This window comes from Copadichromis virginalis, linkage group LG7, assembly GCF_057382275.1.
Source record: "Copadichromis virginalis isolate Kocher_CV1m ecotype Utaka linkage group LG7, C_Virginalis_male_GT1.1, whole genome shotgun sequence".
Lineage (NCBI taxonomy): Eukaryota > Metazoa > Chordata > Actinopteri > Cichliformes > Cichlidae > Copadichromis > Copadichromis virginalis.
In genome coordinates this window covers 35,285,077-35,301,524 of record NC_140624.1, presented here as the reverse complement: position 1 = coordinate 35,301,524, position 16,448 = coordinate 35,285,077, and the positions used below count along the sequence as shown (strand labels likewise).

The window sequence follows — 16,448 nt, the reverse complement described above, 5'->3', positions numbered from 1 at the left end:
AAAGATGAATGACACCAAAAAAAGTGGCAACATAATTTAATATTTATCAGCTAGTTTTGCTGGAATGGTTCATGGTCAATAACGGAAAAGGTCAGAAAAGTAACACCCAGCTGTGCGCTGGGGCTGTCTTTGCAAAAGACAATATTACCCTTAATCAGTGACCTCAAATTCTTTGATGACTTTTGTAAAAGTCCACTGAAAATCGTCAGTCGTGTCAAAACAAACAAAAAAAACAAACAAAAAAAAAAACAAAAAAAAAGAAGGGGGGGGGTGAAAAAGGGAAAAACAAAAACGCACAGTTCTGCTTTCCAGCAAAGTGAAGTATGAAATGTAAAGACTGTTTTATCGTCTCTGTGGCGTTTACTGTGCGTGATGACATCACCCCCTGCTGTTCACATTACATACGGCGGAATAATAGAGCAGGAGGTTAGTCCAGGATGTGATTGTGCATCTCGTCTTTAGGTTCTCAACGAAGGTCAGTGGTCCGTGGTTTCAATCCAAAGTGGAGATACAGTACAAGTTCACCAATGAAAGTTTAAAGAGGATGTGGACTGGCGTCCCCGTGTGTCCGTCAGTACACGAGGCCAAACTTAGTGTGTGGAGCGTTTGTTTGTTTGTTTTTTTGTTGTTGTTTTTTTGTTTTTGTTTTGTTTTTTTTGTTGTTGTTTTTTTAGGAGGGACTGGAAGGACTGTTGGAAGAGCTGGTGTCAGGCGACGCGCTGGGCTGCTGCTGGTCCTCGGGTGTGCTGTCCGCCTGCAGGGACGCCATTGCCGCTGAGGAGTACCTGCACTTGGATGAGCCACATTCACAGCTGAACACCTTGCTTTTGACTTCCCAGAAGTGGTCACCATAGTTAAATCTGAGAGGAGGATGACAGAAGAAAGGAAATGTTTACATAAAAGTGCTGCCACTTTTGTTGCTTGCAAATACAATCAGCAGTGGTTAAAAGTTAGCATTTTTTATAAATTGTCCATCCACTTTCTGCTGTTTATTCAGGTATGCCACTGACACTGTGGCAGTGTCAATTCAAAGCTCTCCAGATCCCCTTCAGCTCTTCAGCTGACATTCCAAAACCAGTTCAGAGACACAATCTCTCCAGTTTGTCCTGGGATCTCTCACCCAGGAAGCTTCATCAGCTAGCTCATTGTGATGTGGAGAAGCAGTGGGTCAACCCAAGGCCCCGTGCCTCATTCTTGCATGCCACTGTTGCCCTTAACTGCTGAGGGAGGGAGATGCTGCATTCAGGAGAAAACTGCAGCAAGTCCGGCATGTCTCAAGAGCCAGTATAAATGGCAATGGTACCATGGTGGCCACAAACCAGGAGCTCATTTCTTCCACCTGATCCATGATGTCACTCTTTCAGTCACCACCCACAGCTCATTTCCCACACGTAAGGGTTGGAACTAAATAGCCGTGCTGATCTGTAGCAATTCATCACTATGACATTACTAGACCCCAGAAACGCATTTATTTTGCTCTGCTGTCTTGTACAGCGTTGTTGTTTTTTAACTTTGTTTTCCTTTGTTTTATTTGTTCAGATTTTCTAAGGGGTGGGGGACCAAAAAAAACAAAAACAAAAAAAGACAGGGGACTGTGTTATAACAACAACAACAAACACAACATTGCAGAAAAACAGATGAACATAAATTAAAATAACTAAAGCTTACCCAAGCTCCTCTCCAGCTTTGATGTTTTCACTGGCAAAGAAGGCAATGTGTGGAAAGCGCAGGTCCTGGTGTTTCGTGAACACTCGACAAGCGAACAAGTTGGGCTCGCACATGTGGTTGAGGAAGCGACTGATATTTCCATAGAAACGAGCATCAATGCAATAGAGATCCTGTGGTTTGCAGAAGGGGGAATAATAAAATAAATGAAAAGCTCAAATTAAAAGATTTTTTTAAAAGAACTCTGCATACAAGGAAGAAAACCAGAAAACAATCCAACGTCTATTCAAATTTTTCTTCACTTTTACTTCACCTTGTCATCCAGACTGAACAGGTAAGCATCATTTTGCCTCATCTCTGCTTCTGCTTCAGAGATTATCTCACCGACATACCTGTTCAAAAACAGACGGGCCATGAGGGGCGGGAACATTTTAATATTCATCTTTTGTTCACAAGTTTGTGACATGAACCGTGCAATACACCAGACTTTACAGCCTAAGCTGGTTTGCAACACCCGTCCCTAGAAGAGTTTTTAAAGCACATTCAGAAAATCAGTCACATAAGGCACGAACTGCAGTGTACCGAAGGGCCGTAAAACAAGGGGCAGCACATTATTCATGACCGATTCCTCTTTGAAAAGCAGTGATTTCAGCCAGGGTCCAGTCTGACTTCTGTAGTTAAAAAATTCAAGTCATTTATAACTTTCTGTGTTGGTCAGACATGATGTACCACTTCCTTTGCTAAGACAGATATTTCAGATGCTTCCATGCTCCTGTTTAAAACTAAACTTAACCAAACATCTGGTTTTGTATGTGCAATACTTGCATTTAGACTACTGACAGTCGTCTTGGGTCAGTCTTGGGACCATCTGGCAGGAGATAAAGATAAAGCTGCACGTGCAAGAATAGCATTTTAATTTTTCCCAAAATGAAAGCAGAAGTGATAAAACACAAAGTCGTGGCCACTATTCTCCTCGTTTTCAAACTATAAATTATGCTGGGAAACACTGAAGGATCGATCCCTACAAAACAAGTGTTATTGGGCTGTCTTTGACTTACTCGCATACAAAAGTCCCTTGTGGTATGTCTTGCAGTGCTTGGACACCCCAGCCTTTCTTACTGGTCCTGAACAGCTGGAGTCTGGTCCTAGAGGACCAGAAACATCTTTAAGCAACACTCATCTTTTTTACCTTCACACAGCAAGTAGTGCAGCTGTTCACATCAAAACTCTGTTATATACACACATGCTGGCTTACAAAGCCACAAATCCTTTAAGAGTTGTATTTGTTAAATCACCTGAGTCCGTTTTGCACTACGCGGTTCTTGCAGGTCCTCCAGCAGGAGCACGCATGGTTACACTCAAAGATGAGAGGAGGCTCCTCTCGGCAGAATTCAGGTAGAAGTCGACCACTCTAAACAGGACAATACACACATGTAGTGCTCTCTATGAGCTTGATGGTTTCAATGATGGTAGTTACACTAAACTGTAGTGATTTAATGTTGGGTAAAGCTTATTTTATTAAGGTGTAGGCACACTTTCAGACTCGCAGATTGCCCGTTCTTACCTTGTCGTACCAGCAGCGCAGACTGAGCTGTCCACACATGCAGATACTCGCAGAGCAGTCTTCCTTACAAACACAGTACTGCAACAGAGCAGAAAATAATACAGGTCACTTCACAATGCAAAGAAAAACCTATAGTTCTTTTTAAAATGTCTAATGGCACTGTATTACTGATGGCTTGGATCAAATGCAACACAAACAACGTTAAAACATTTAACAGAAAGTGCCGGAACAGTCTGATCATGCATCCACTCCAAAAGTAAACTTTTGACCACAAGTGTCTGCAAAATTAGGTGATCTGAATCAAAGGATTTCAACCTTAGCAACAAAAAGTGGACTGAGATAAATGAGTGAAATCACAGGACTTCCTGTGAAGTTCTGGTAATGTGCTGTAACTTGTTTCCAGGTTTCAGCTGCACCCTTCCTCCCCTTGGCAGTTATGAGCCAGCATTTGTGGATTCACAACGTGATCGTTTTATTTATTTTTTCTTAAATACAGATCCAAGTACATTGTAAGTTACGATGTGAATTCTGTGTTATGTTGCAACAGTGAAGAATTTTCCATAGATTACTGGGTCCAAATCTGGATCGCCTCCAAAACTTCATCACTTCTAAGTGGAAACGCAAATTCATCTGCAACTTTTTGAGTAAAAAGAAAAAAGTTTTCTTCTTGAACTTTGTTGAGGAGGAGTATCTTTGTGTTGATGACAGGGGTTTCTTCTGTAAATCTGAACTTGCTGTTCTTCATGCAGACAGTTTCCTTTTAGTTTGTCTCTTTATCGTTTGTTGTTGGGGTTTAAGTAATGTTAAAAGCCTAATCAGATGGCCTTTAGCTCACCTGTAAGTGTGTTATGTTCCTGTCAATATTCATAGGGGAAGTAACACAGTTTTCGGGGATGTACTTGTAGCCATCTGGGTAAGGTTCACTGTCAACTGCGTTGACACAGGGGATGGGAACTCGCTCTTGCCCTAAAGCTATGTCACTGTAAATGGACAGAGAGACAGTTTAGGTGCTTTAATTTGAAAGAAACAGGTGGACAGAATCTTGACATCGCTATTTATGATGCTTTATCCCTCCCAGCCTGGTCTTTAACCTGTGAAGGGCTTTCTCTTCTGCTTGACTAAGCCTAATGTTTTTGGCATCCCTCTCCTTCCTGTTGGCCTGCAGAGCGCCCCAGGCCTTCGAGTTGTGGCTGCAGCAGTCTGGAGGAGTTTCTCCCTCGCGGTTCTTCAAAAACACATCTGCTCCTCGAGACAGGAGGAGCCTGATGAGACAAAGAACACATTTTACCGACTATCTACGACAACAAGGACTTTTTTTAGCGCCGTTATTATCCAGTAGGTGGGGCTGGCAACTCACGTGATGCAATCCAGGCGATTCTCCCGAGCAGCAATGTGTAGAGGAGAGTCTCCGTGGATGTTGACAGCTTGCAGATTGCAGTGAGCGTTCAACAGCAGCTCCGTTATCTCCACACTGCCAGAGAATGCAGCCCAGTGAAGGCAAATGTTTTCTTCCTAAATGAAGATAACCCAAATAAACCCACAATTAGCCAACATTTAATTCTTCTGCAAAGGATTTCAAACCTGGGGTGGAGAGACTTCTATGCTAACCTTGTCCCTGATGCTGCAGTCAGCTCCTTTAGTAAGAAGCAGCTTCACCTGGTCTGCATGTTTGTACTCTGTGGCCCAGATCATGGGCGTCCAGCCTCCGTCATCCTGTGGAAAATTAATAATGGGCTTGAAAATCAGCTGAAGAAATACTGAAACAACATCAATCCAACTACATATTGGAATTCCTATTTTAAAAAAAAACAAAAACAACAACAACTAAGAAGAAAAGCACAGCTTTTAATTTTCAGTCCTCCTGAGTACAGAGTAGTAATAAAGGAAAGGCTGCTTCATTACGTCAAAGCTGTCCTGATGCTACATATAGCAAGTTCATACATCTTAATCCAAGACACATGCAGCAGAGCGCAGCACGTCATGCATCAATTATTCCCAGAGAACCTTTTAAGCCCAGTTACAAAGTGCTTTACAGTAAAAATACACACTGGAAATCCATCCTAGTGTGTCACATGAATGGAAAACAAGTAAATCAATGAATATTTATTTTTTTTAATGGAAGTTACAGATCATATGAAACATATTATTCATTACTGAGCTTTGAGAGCAACAATTTTTAGTGCAGAGGACATCAGTCAACCAAAACATTTTAGCTCAGTGCAAAATGTTTGCTTTGTAGGCAGTACACTGAATAAATAAATAAACTGAATACGAACGTACATCCTAACACGAATTACTATTATATAAAACTTTGTTTATCATCTCTCAGATCTGAAATTTTAAGAAACTTAAAAGACTGGTGTGGAAGTATTTTAAACAGGTATGGGGAAAGACATTTTTACAGGGTTTCAACAAATGTAGCTAAATTTAGGATTATGTTTTAAATTCTACTTTTAATGTCTCAAAATGAAATTTTGAAAACTGTACAAATTCTCTAGGATTGAGACAAGTTTCATGTGTACTCATGAGCATCCACAACAACTTCATCTATGTTGCTTGTTAGAACTGCTTAAACCATCAGATTTAAGCAACCAGCATCAATCATTTTTGATTAATGATGCATTTGAGACTTTTTAAGGACCCTCAGGAACCTGGACACCATCTGTTTCTTTGCCCATGGATCAGAAGCTTGATACCCCCTCATCTACAAAGCAATCATGAAACTACAGCCAGAAAACCAACCTTTTGCTAAGGTTGAAATCAACTGGGAACAGGGTGACTATGGGAAGCTGAAGTAAAAGCACACATGTTTTTTTTTTGTTTTCTTATAAACTAGGATAGCTGTTTTTCACTGCTTGTTAAAGCTAAGCTAGTCTACACATGGCTCTGTAGTTAACACATAGACAGAGTGCTGCATCCTGAAGCTGTACATTTCAATCTTGCAGCCTCTCCCCTTCTTTCACAAGAGACATTTTTAAGTGTACTAACCTGGCAGTTAATATCAATCAGTCCAGTGGACAGAAGGTGCTCAACAATCTTGTAATGGCCAGATTTGGCCGCTAGGTGGAGGCACGTGAACCCTTCAACATCCTGAGAATGGCAGAGGATTTAATTATTGACCTGGATCTTTAGTAGGCAGATGGGAACCTCAGAGAAAAATCTGGTGCATATTTACCTTGTGCATGGCACTGGCTCCAGCTCTGAGCAGGTACAGGACCACCTCCATGTGGTTGTTCTCACAGGCTTCCATCAGAGGAGTCCGCTGATCTTCATCACACATGTCCAAGTTTGCACCAGCCTGAAACATCATACAAACAGCTAATGTAAAACTGCTTCCACAAAATCAGAATCATTAATATTAGAATAAACCTCTGGTTGAGATTTTTATTTTAAGGTTTTTGTCAGAAAGTTACTCAAAGTTTAATATTTCCGTCAGAGAGATGTGAAGCACAAGGTTACCTGAACAAGCATGTGGCAGATGTCTTTGTAACCTCCCTCTGCTGCTGCGTGCAGCGGGGTGCGTTTATTCTGCGATTCCATCTTAAAGTTCGGGTCAATACCGTCCACTGGAAGGTAAAGGAAGGCGAGGAAGATGCATGAAAATACCTGCCAACGTTTATGTTTAAAAAAGAAAAAAAAAAAAATCCCCCCCGACACACACTTCTGTGTAAACTGTGCCAGCTGTCCAGCTTAGAGCAGAGCTAGTTTTGATGGATAATTTTCTTTTCTTTTTTTTTTTTTTTTTTTTTAAAAATGGCATCATTTGTGATTTTACAATTAGTATTTGGATCAAAGTCGGCAACTTCTTGTCACATGTTGGATGCACGTGACAAGAAGTTGCCAGCTTGTGGTGACAGATGGGCTGAAATTGTATACAGTGTGTGGACTGTGTATTTAGGCTGGGGGTCAAGGACTTTGTAAGTTTTCTGTGTTTGTCTAATGCTACCAAATGCATGTGGTAAAATTATTCATAATAAAATTTGAGGGTCATGAAAATTACACCAGCTTCCTGGAAGAAGCAAAACTAGTTTTGGCAGACATCACTACAAGGTGAAAAATGAAAATGAGTGCAGATGACAGAGCCTGAATGGGATTTACGTACCCAACATGAGCAGGACCTTCTTCAGTTCTCCTTGCTTGGCAGAGAGGTAAAGTTGTTTAGGGTGGAAGCGCAGTTTCTTGGGTCTGATCAAACAGACACAAAAAAATGAATTAGCTTGTAAATGGATCGTGGTCTTTTAGGTGAATTAAGGTGGGTTTACTTACTTTTCTGTGTCGAGAGCCACCAGGATGCTCTCTAGAGTTTCTCTGGGTCCTGGAGTGAGTGTACACAGGGCTGTTGTTGCCATCACAGCCTGCAGGGGGGCAGCCCTGGAGGACCCAGGAACAGCAGATGTGTCGAATCCATGTGCAGAACGAACAGGCAGCGAACTGTCAGCCCGGCCACTGACTTCAGCCCCCACAGTTAAACAAGAGGAGCTAGAAAACAAGTGAGAACAAAAGTTTAAGTTCGGCATTTTGTAATAAACAAACAAAATAGTTCCAAAGTTGCATTTTTACCTGCCAGTGGTCGTGTCTGCTCGGCCCTCGAGGGCTCCAGGCGTGGCTGGCCCATGTTCAAGAGCAGGGGGCACGGTGGAGGTGGTGTCAGCCTTGGCAACGGTGACCTCCTTGGCCTTGCTGGCCTCTTCTCCGCAGTGAGGACAGAAGCTTTGACCTTTCAGCACTGAGGCACAAGCGTGATGGAAACGGTGAGAGATGTTCACATCTGGTTGGCACTCCATGAAGGTCCCCTGTGCAGGAACAACAAACAGTCTCTGTAAACAAACATTCACAAAGCACATGTCCTCTGACCATGTCTCACACGAAAACAGTGTCTAGGTTGCTTCTGTAAACCTACAATATTCACTCATAAGAGCCCAAAGGAGGAAGAGCCCTACAACCAACATCTGCCAAAAAAGAATGGTGAATGATGTGAGAGTCCGCTATAATGAATTACTTCAAGTTTCTCCTGATAAAGTTAGTTCTTCACGATACTGAATCACGACGTGTACTTAATGAGTAAAAAGACTAACTGACATCCAAGTGTCATCCAGGACTCACACTTAGAAATCTGAGGCACAAATTAGGAAAGTGTTTAGTCAAGACTGTCAAGCACAAACTGTGTGGTCTTATGTATCTGTGAACGTACTGTGTGTATAAACATATTAGATGAGTTACACGTTCCTTATAGAAGCTCCACAGATCTATTAAAAGGCCTTGAGGTATGAGTAAAGGAGCCAGAGAAAACAGAAAACCTCAATGGCTTCATTGAGAAATGGCAAACGCATCACATGCTGTGTCCTGTGTGAAAGCGTCATTAACCCCAAAGAACTGAGATTAGTGCAGCTTCTTCAATCTTCAGAGTAAATGCAGAGCCATTTACCATGCAAGTGTTTCATCTGTGTAAATTGTTCCATTTGTGACAGTAGCTGCAAGTTAAACTGCAGCCAGAGACCTCAAACTGATTGGCACGCAGTTTTCACCCACCGCTCTGCAGAAGAAGCCGCAGCCCGGACAGCACTGGTGCTTCACCATGCCGTTGCGATGGTCCTCGCACAGAACGAGTAGCTGAACGGAGTTGGAAGGACGCATCATTTCATGTTTCACTACAGCGTCCTGGCAGCGAGTCAGCTGTCCATCTACACTCTCTGTGGCCATGCACTTCCTGTCTGCCAGAATGAGAATTTCTCGACTCTTGGGGGTCTCCATGCGGCAACTGCAGAGCGGAAGCTCCTGAGCCTCCTCAACCGCCAACCCTGAAGTGTCTGAAGAAAGAAAAGAGCGTGGCCAATGAAATCAACCACATTGGTCTCACCAGGAATAGAAAACTATTTATTCAAATCAACAAAACAAGACATTTAACCCTTTATCACCCAAATATCACAGAAGCCCTTTGGAGGTTCATTGGATTTTTTTTTGTAATTTTGGGTGTAAAACTTGCAAATTAAAATCGAATACTCAATTTTCACCACTCTCTCAGTTCTGTAGCATTTTGGCTTTTAAAACTTTGTGGCTCCATTGCTTTGAACGTGTGCACTATAACAGCTCCTGATTGACATGAAGGGAAGGGAAGAAAAAAAAAAAAAAAAAAGATCCAGCAACCATATTAACAACCAACTTCACAGCAGAAATAAGCATGTTTACAGCCTGCTATGAACACACTTTTGGGTGGTGTTTCTTTTTTTTTTTTTAGTAACTCATTCACCTGGATACTGAAGTTAGGCGTGTAGATGCTTCGATGGGTTTTGTGGCACAGGCAGGTGGAGCCAATCTGTGTCTGAGGCCTTACCTCTGGTAACTGGAGTGACTGAACTAGACTGAATCTCACCTTTGCTGGGTGAAGGCATGCTGAGGCTGACAGGTGGGACAATCTGCGTGTACTCCTTGTGATCATGGGGTTCGGCTGGAGTTGGAGCCTGAGGCTGAACAGCCACCTCCGGCTCTGTGAGAAAGACGAAGGATAAGAAAATACTTAAGGAAGAGCCTTGGTGAAAAATGTTCAGACAAGATATAATTATGGCATTTTTCCTTTAGTTCAAAGCAGCTGCAGAAGTGTACAAACTATGTACACTTCTGCACAGTTCAAACCCAGCGCCCAACTGGGCGCTGGGTTTGAACTGTGCCATGTTTTCAGACCAATGTGGATCTGAAGTTTTAGTCAGCTTGCAATCTGACTTTTGTCATTTTAGTCAATAAAAGCCAAAGCCACCCTGTAGAGTCTCAGACAGATTTTAGGGTTTAGCAGACGCTTAAACTCACATTTTTAGAAACCAATTTTTACCCAGAAGATCACCAGCACTGTGATTATATACATTTTTAAAGCTCATTTTATTAACTGAGCAACTATTTACACAAATATAATATACTTTTAAAATTAAATTGTCAAAAATGGCCAGAAAATACAGATTTCTGCCAAAATAAGCTAACTTAACTGTGTGCTGTAATCCTGCGTGCATGTATACTGAAAAATACTGCCCGCCACCAGATACATATGTATTTTTTGCTACCAAACAGCTGGAGACGTAGCCTAGGGTTGGATTAAGAGATATAAAATGAGGCAATATTGCCAGTAAAGCTATCTCCACCTCTCACATGGGATTTCAAGCTCCCTCTAAAAAAGGAACCTGAATCAAGGAGACAGACACAGAGCTGCTGCAACAATTGAGAGCTTTGTTTATTGTTTATTTTGTGAATGTGCAGTTCAGATCTTAAGTCTGAAGTCGAGAAATAAACTCACCAATCAAGGTGAGCAGCACACAAACAATTCACATGTTTTTGAACTAAAAGGACTGTTTCTGTCAGTCTGGCAGCAGGTAAAGAGGTGAAAAGTTTATTTAGAAAAGAATCTAAATAAAGCCAGTGTATAAACCGATACTGAATCTATTAGGTGGCTAAAATCAGTTCACTGCTGAACATTTACCCAGCAGTACATAGTTTTAGTTTCTGGGGTTAATGTCGGTTTCAGAGAATTACTTTCTGTCATCCACTTGCAACATGTTTCTCTCAAGAAATAGCATCAGTCAGCCTGAGAATATTGAGATAGGTGATTGGGTGGATGTGCATATAGAGGAACAGCGATCACCTTTGGACTTCATCCTCCTTTTTCGTTTCCTGGAGGGCCGGAGCCATGCGCTGTCTGCTTTTGTTTTCTTTTTCAATTTTTTCTTCAGACTCGACTCTGTGCTCTGATGCAGGTGAGAGTTTGGCCACAGGGATGATTTTAAACAACAGAGAGAAACAAGAAAAACCCCCAAAACAAAACATCAATTCTCTTCCATTTTTAGCTAAAAGAGGTGGTATGAGATGCAGTTGGAGAAGTGGTGGCAAGCGGTCTTACCAAGTCAGATTCAGTGCCTTCCTCCTCCAACTCTTCCTCTCCAGATTCTTCAGACTCCTGCTCGTCTTTCACCTCCACCAGGAAAAGCAAACAGAATTCATCAGTAGCATTTAACACATAAGACTTTCACTGCAATGCATTGCATTCACAGTTATTCAGAGTTCCCACAAAGAAACAACCACACAAGGTTTCAAGAGAAGGAAACAACTTTTATTCTCCAACCTGAGCGATGGATTCAGAGGGTTCCTGCGCAGCACTTTCCGGTTCTTCTGATGGCTGCTGTTGTTCCTCCTCTTCAGACTCCAGATCTTCTGACTCTTCATCCTCAGATGCATTTCCCACTTTCTCCCCATTTATGCTGGCCACCTCTTTAGCCTGCAAGACAACAAATGGAAAAAAGTGGATGTAATGTCATATCTTAACAGCAGCACCTCAGCATTTCCGAGGTCATAAATGAACCTGAACAACTTCCCATTAACCTTACCATACCAACAGTCCTGGTCTGTTTAAAAAAAAAAAAAAAAAAACTAGGAAAAGTTGTCGGAGACGTTGATTGAAATATGTTCTGTTCTCAAAAATGCAATAGCACATCTAATATATAGAGCTGGGGTCATATATGACGATTTTTAATTGTCTATGTCTCAGTGGACAATGATTGGAATAATTTATTCCACATGTGGCAATTTTTTCAACATTCAAGTGCAGAAAGTGCATGAGAAGCATAAGACTGAAACACTGAATGTATGAGATGTGCCTCGAGAGGCTAAATGAATACGTGTTACGCTTTCTTTTAATTTTGCAAATTTTTGAAAAGATGAGAAGCTCAGACCTCTGGACTCTTGGCAGTCTGTTGTAGTTCCTTAAACATTTCCAGCACAGTTCTCTGCTTTAGCACTTTGGTTTTCTTCTTGGGAACCAAGCTGTACATTCCCATTCGCCTCTTCTTCTTACGGGATGACAGCGCTCCTGAGTAAGAGCCTAGAGCACAAGAGAACACCACATTTACAGCAGAGTGTTACCGCAGACAAACATTACACTCTGCTCCAATTTTTAGTGCATTAGCTTTTGTGATGTGTCGCTGGAGTCAGTCTAACCTAGCTGGAGCTTGGCTTGGACAGGAGCAGGAGAAGCCGAAGGAGCTGCCCGTTCTGCAGGAGCTGGAGGTGGCTGTGGTGGAGGAACAGGTGCTGGTGAAGCTGATGATGCAGTTTGTGCTGAAGATGGCGTATCTGGTGGACTCTGAGGTAGGTGGTTCTGAGAGGGTGACTGCGGTGAGGATTTCTGCAGGTCGGGTGCAACATGAGACTCCATTTTGGCACTCTTTGCTTCCCTTAATTCCCTGTTAAGAAGCTGCAGAGTGGCAAAAGCATTTAGGATCAATGTGTTACAAAAGGTTTCCTCATGGTTAGTTCTTGTTTTATTTTCTTGTTTTTAAAACCAATTTCCATTCAAATGGATTTGTTCCAGCTCCAGGACCCCCCCACCCCCACTCTATTCATGGACTCCTTTAGAGCAGCTTAGCATGATTCAAGTACAAAATAATCCATATTTATCGTATACTAAGCCCTGGTTCAGCTGATCAGCTCATCCTCTGTCTCCTAACTTTAAACCTGTGCTCACAGTCAGAGCTGTGGCTCTGAGATGTCAACATAAGTGAAATCTGCACGCACTGACATCATAAAGAGCCAAGAACAGAAAAAACTCCCTCAAACTTGAGTTTGTAGAAGTAAACCAATTGAGCTACAAAGAGTGACTTCATTATCTGAAACTTTGGATATGCTTAATATAAGCATATGATTGTAACAGTATATTTATGGCAGAATAAGGAAAGTAAACAAGGCCCAATTTTATTTTATTTTTTAAATAAAACCTAAATATACACACACTAAGTAAAATAAAGCCAACATTTTTAGTGTTGTAATGTCCACATAGTGAGCTACGGTTTTACAACCATTCAATTAAATATTTCCAAGTAAGAAGACTCAAATACACGAAGGCTCCATCATTGCCTGGGGCTTCATTTCAGCCAGTGGTGTTGGGAGAGTACCATCAGATTTTGAACCACCATTCATTACCATCTGCAAAGCTTCTAACTGGCAACAGCTTCATTTTTTCAGCATGAAAATACAGACTGCAATAGAACGCTATCAGCCATGGACTGGCCTCCCCAACGCCTGAACCTCAACATTACTGAAGCAGTGTGGGATCAATGCGACAGGAAATAACAAAAAGGCTGCCGACATCAAGAAAGGAACTTTGAATGGCCCTTAAGAAGCCTAGAGAGTTATTCCTTACTAGAAGGTTTTCTAAGAGAGGCCAACGTGTGTTGAAAAAGGAAGGTGGTCATTTAACTGTTTTTGCCTTATATTCATTTTATATTTGCGCATGTTTCTATTCATCACTGAACCTCCCTTTCATTTTCCTGAAAACATAAAGCAATGAGTAGTTGCTCGAACTTTTGCACAAACACATTTCCTTATATACTGCTAGCTAGTTAATCTGTATCTATAACTGAGTATCTAAAGTGTGTAAACAAATATAGTGGAGTAAATGATGCGCCCACTCTCTAGACTCCCCTCTGCAGGCTGCAGCTATTCCTGCTAGAGAGCCAGGATGGCTAATTCCAGCCTGCAGCTATTTTATTAAGAAATATCCTAAGTTTTATTCAAAGATGCAGAAGATAATGTGCACAGATTTTATTTGAACTTCCTTATGCAGTAATGCTGTCGCTGTGTAAAACAAGCCAGTAGTGGAAGGGAGCAGCTAAAAACAATTCTTTCTCTGTCAATCTCTTGCTCTTTTAAAATAAATAAATAAAGATTTAATTTATTCTTTTATCCTTTACCAAGTGAGTGGCAGACAGGAAATGACAAGCAGTAAATAGCTTAGGGCTGACTTGAGCCTGGGCTTCTGCAGTAGGCTTCCAGCTTATGGGTCACTTGCTAAACCAGGTAAACTTCATGAAAATACTGACTGTAAGAAATATAAAGTGGTTTTACATGTCCGAGCACAATATCAGTGTCACAAATCCAAGAGTTAGTGAAGCCTGTGAAGCCTTCAGCTGTCAGCCATCTTGGCTTTTTGAAACTGAAACTAGGGGCTGGATCTGACTGTGAAACTGATGGTCACAGCACGCCCAGTAGCCAAAGAGCACACCCTGGATAATCCTCTTATTTCAATAATGACTGCAATTTAATCAAATTAGGGTGTTTTAAACAGCCTGAAACTACTGACTGAAGCCATAAATTCTTCAAGGTTTTTACTGAGGTCACAGGACAAGGAACTGAGGCTGTATAAAACTAGTCACCAGATGCTGGCCAAGAATGCAGGCTTAACTTTTACTGCACTTTTACCATTGATCCCTGTGTTTGCTATAATTTGCTCTTGTTAAAATCTTGTTCAGTCGTATCGTTTATCATCTGCCTTCATATTAGATTAGAGAAGCCGCCTGTTGAGCAGCTGGCTCGATGAACCTCAGAGTGAAGAACTTGTGTGCCCCATGTCTGCTTTCCAATTAAAAGATTCACTTTTCACCAAGGGGACCCATTACATTTGTTGTAGTTTGCACTAGTGCTGCAGGTAATTATTCTTATTGAGAAATGTGCACCCACATGAGGTGTTTCAATGGTGGCAAGTTCTTCCTTCCACCCATCTTCGTTTTAATGACAATCTTTTCAAAAGCAAAGTTCCACAAAGGTCCCAATCTCTTCCATTTCCACTCTGCTCCTTATTAAATGTTCCTGTCAGCACCTTTGTAAACAGTTCTTAGGAGGTAGGAACTTTTAGTGACATTTCAGGTAACAAAGGCAAGATAAGATCCTTTTGTGAAAAGAGCCACAGGTCTAAAAAGGAAGCAGTCATGCACTCGAGTACACAATTATATAATTCTGTTTCGACAGCTTGCAGCTTTGAGTTTGGGGAAGCCGTTTTTCTGGTTCATCAGGACAAAATACACATTCGCAAAGCCAGATCTATAAAGAAATTGTTCTTTATGATTTGCCTAGTCAAATGAAGGCAAAAACCACAAGAAACAAGAAAAGACAATTGGGCTGGCCTACATAGTCACTGACCTCAAGGTCACCCAACACCCTTGGGATGAAATGAATAACACACCATTACTCAGAGGAAATGTGGTTGTGGTCAAATTGCTTCTAATACCTGCCTTTATAGTCGCAGATTAACCCTGTAAGCTCTAACATCAGGGTTAGGGTTGATGTGTTGCAGCATGCATGAACTACTACTTTAACACAGCTTTGTAACCATTCACACTCAAGTGTGAGGCACCCAAATGCTAAGGTGTGGATACTCAGAAATGACCACGCTTCAGCACTGGAACAGAAATGGAAAAAGTTCAAACAGGAAACAAAATGTATGAGGAGGATGTTTTCTGCAGAACATCTCATCTTTTCCTACGTTTTTAGCATCTCCCTCTTTGCCAGCTGGGAATCTGAGAACTCCTGTGTTGATGTATGATAGAGCTGCTGATATAAAGCATAATGCAAGCCTCTAGCAGTTTAATAGTACCCTAACTATGAAACTGCTATTGAAATTGCATACAGGGCAATATAAGCTGTATTACTATAAGAGTTGCTGCAGGGATAAACCTGTTGTATATTGTAAGGGCATTTCTGACTTACAGATTTTTCCAATTTGGCCTTCAACTATTTTTATTCCTTAAGGTGTTGAAAAAAAACAAATCTAAAGCAAACATGATAATCCCTTGCTCTTGGTCATGGTTCACCTTTTGTGCAGGGCTGACAGCAGGTCTGGACATGGTCTTGCGCGCTCTGTGTACGGTGACTGGCGCTGGAACCGGGGAAGGAGATAAACTGGGGCCATTTTTAGTGTCTGGTGTCCCCTGCCCCGGCTTTGTCCCTGTACTGGGGGCAGTCCTTAGTGCACCTGAACTCTGTGCACTCCCAGATGCCGAGGCAGGGAGGGTTTTGGCTGCATGCCCCCCTGTCGGTGAGCCCGAGGGCAACCAGTTAGTCCTGTGAGGGGAAACTCCCAAACCTGGTGCCGCTGCAGCGCTGCCTTCCTGCTCCGGCTGCTGCTGCTTAGTGAGAATGAATCCATTGCTTCCAGTAACAGAACCATGCGGTGGCTCCGTGTCAGACGTGCCATTTTCATTTAACAACAGTACAGTCTTGTTATTTCCTGTTGTCAGGTCCTTGTGGCTTGTGTCGTCGCTCTCGGTGCCGTTCAGCATCACCTCTGCTGCAGGGGAAAAGGCCAGTCTGTCTGCTACCTCTTTGTCCCCATCTTCGCATTCAAACAAGACAAATTAAATCACAATGTAAACCCATCATTTACACAAATAAAATACGTTCAAGCATATTT

General features: G+C 41.9%; 1 protein-coding gene across 2 annotated transcripts in view; it reads right to left on the bottom strand.

Annotated features, from left to right (window-relative positions):
- Positions 1–266: 266 nt before the first annotated feature.
- ehmt1b (euchromatic histone-lysine N-methyltransferase 1b) overlaps positions 267–16,448 on the bottom strand; it is a 40,941-nt gene continuing 24,759 nt past the window's right edge. For both annotated transcript variants that reach the window (XM_085463199.1, XM_085463198.1), the window contains exons 3-26: positions 15,850–16,370; positions 12,203–12,458; positions 11,938–12,086; positions 11,331–11,483; positions 11,109–11,180; positions 10,854–10,956; positions 9,600–9,713; positions 8,759–9,036; positions 7,790–8,022; positions 7,496–7,708; positions 7,332–7,414; positions 6,689–6,795; positions 6,405–6,527; positions 6,218–6,319; positions 4,838–4,942; positions 4,587–4,741; positions 4,321–4,491; positions 4,065–4,209; positions 3,230–3,307; positions 2,961–3,076; positions 2,724–2,810; positions 1,979–2,057; positions 1,669–1,838; positions 267–860 (exon numbers count right to left, since the gene is read on the bottom strand). In XM_085463199.1, the coding sequence (XP_085319325.1) occupies positions 671–860; positions 1,669–1,838; positions 1,979–2,057; positions 2,724–2,810; positions 2,961–3,076; positions 3,230–3,307; positions 4,065–4,209; positions 4,321–4,491; positions 4,587–4,741; positions 4,838–4,942; positions 6,218–6,319; positions 6,405–6,527; positions 6,689–6,795; positions 7,332–7,414; positions 7,496–7,708; positions 7,790–8,022; positions 8,759–9,036; positions 9,600–9,713; positions 10,854–10,956; positions 11,109–11,180; positions 11,331–11,483; positions 11,938–12,086; positions 12,203–12,458; positions 15,850–16,370 (3,803 nt within the window). In that variant the 3' untranslated portion in view covers positions 267–670. The remainder of the gene's footprint in view (positions 861–1,668; positions 1,839–1,978; positions 2,058–2,723; positions 2,811–2,960; positions 3,077–3,229; positions 3,308–4,064; positions 4,210–4,320; positions 4,492–4,586; positions 4,742–4,837; positions 4,943–6,217; positions 6,320–6,404; positions 6,528–6,688; positions 6,796–7,331; positions 7,415–7,495; positions 7,709–7,789; positions 8,023–8,758; positions 9,037–9,599; positions 9,714–10,853; positions 10,957–11,108; positions 11,181–11,330; positions 11,484–11,937; positions 12,087–12,202; positions 12,459–15,849; positions 16,371–16,448) is intronic.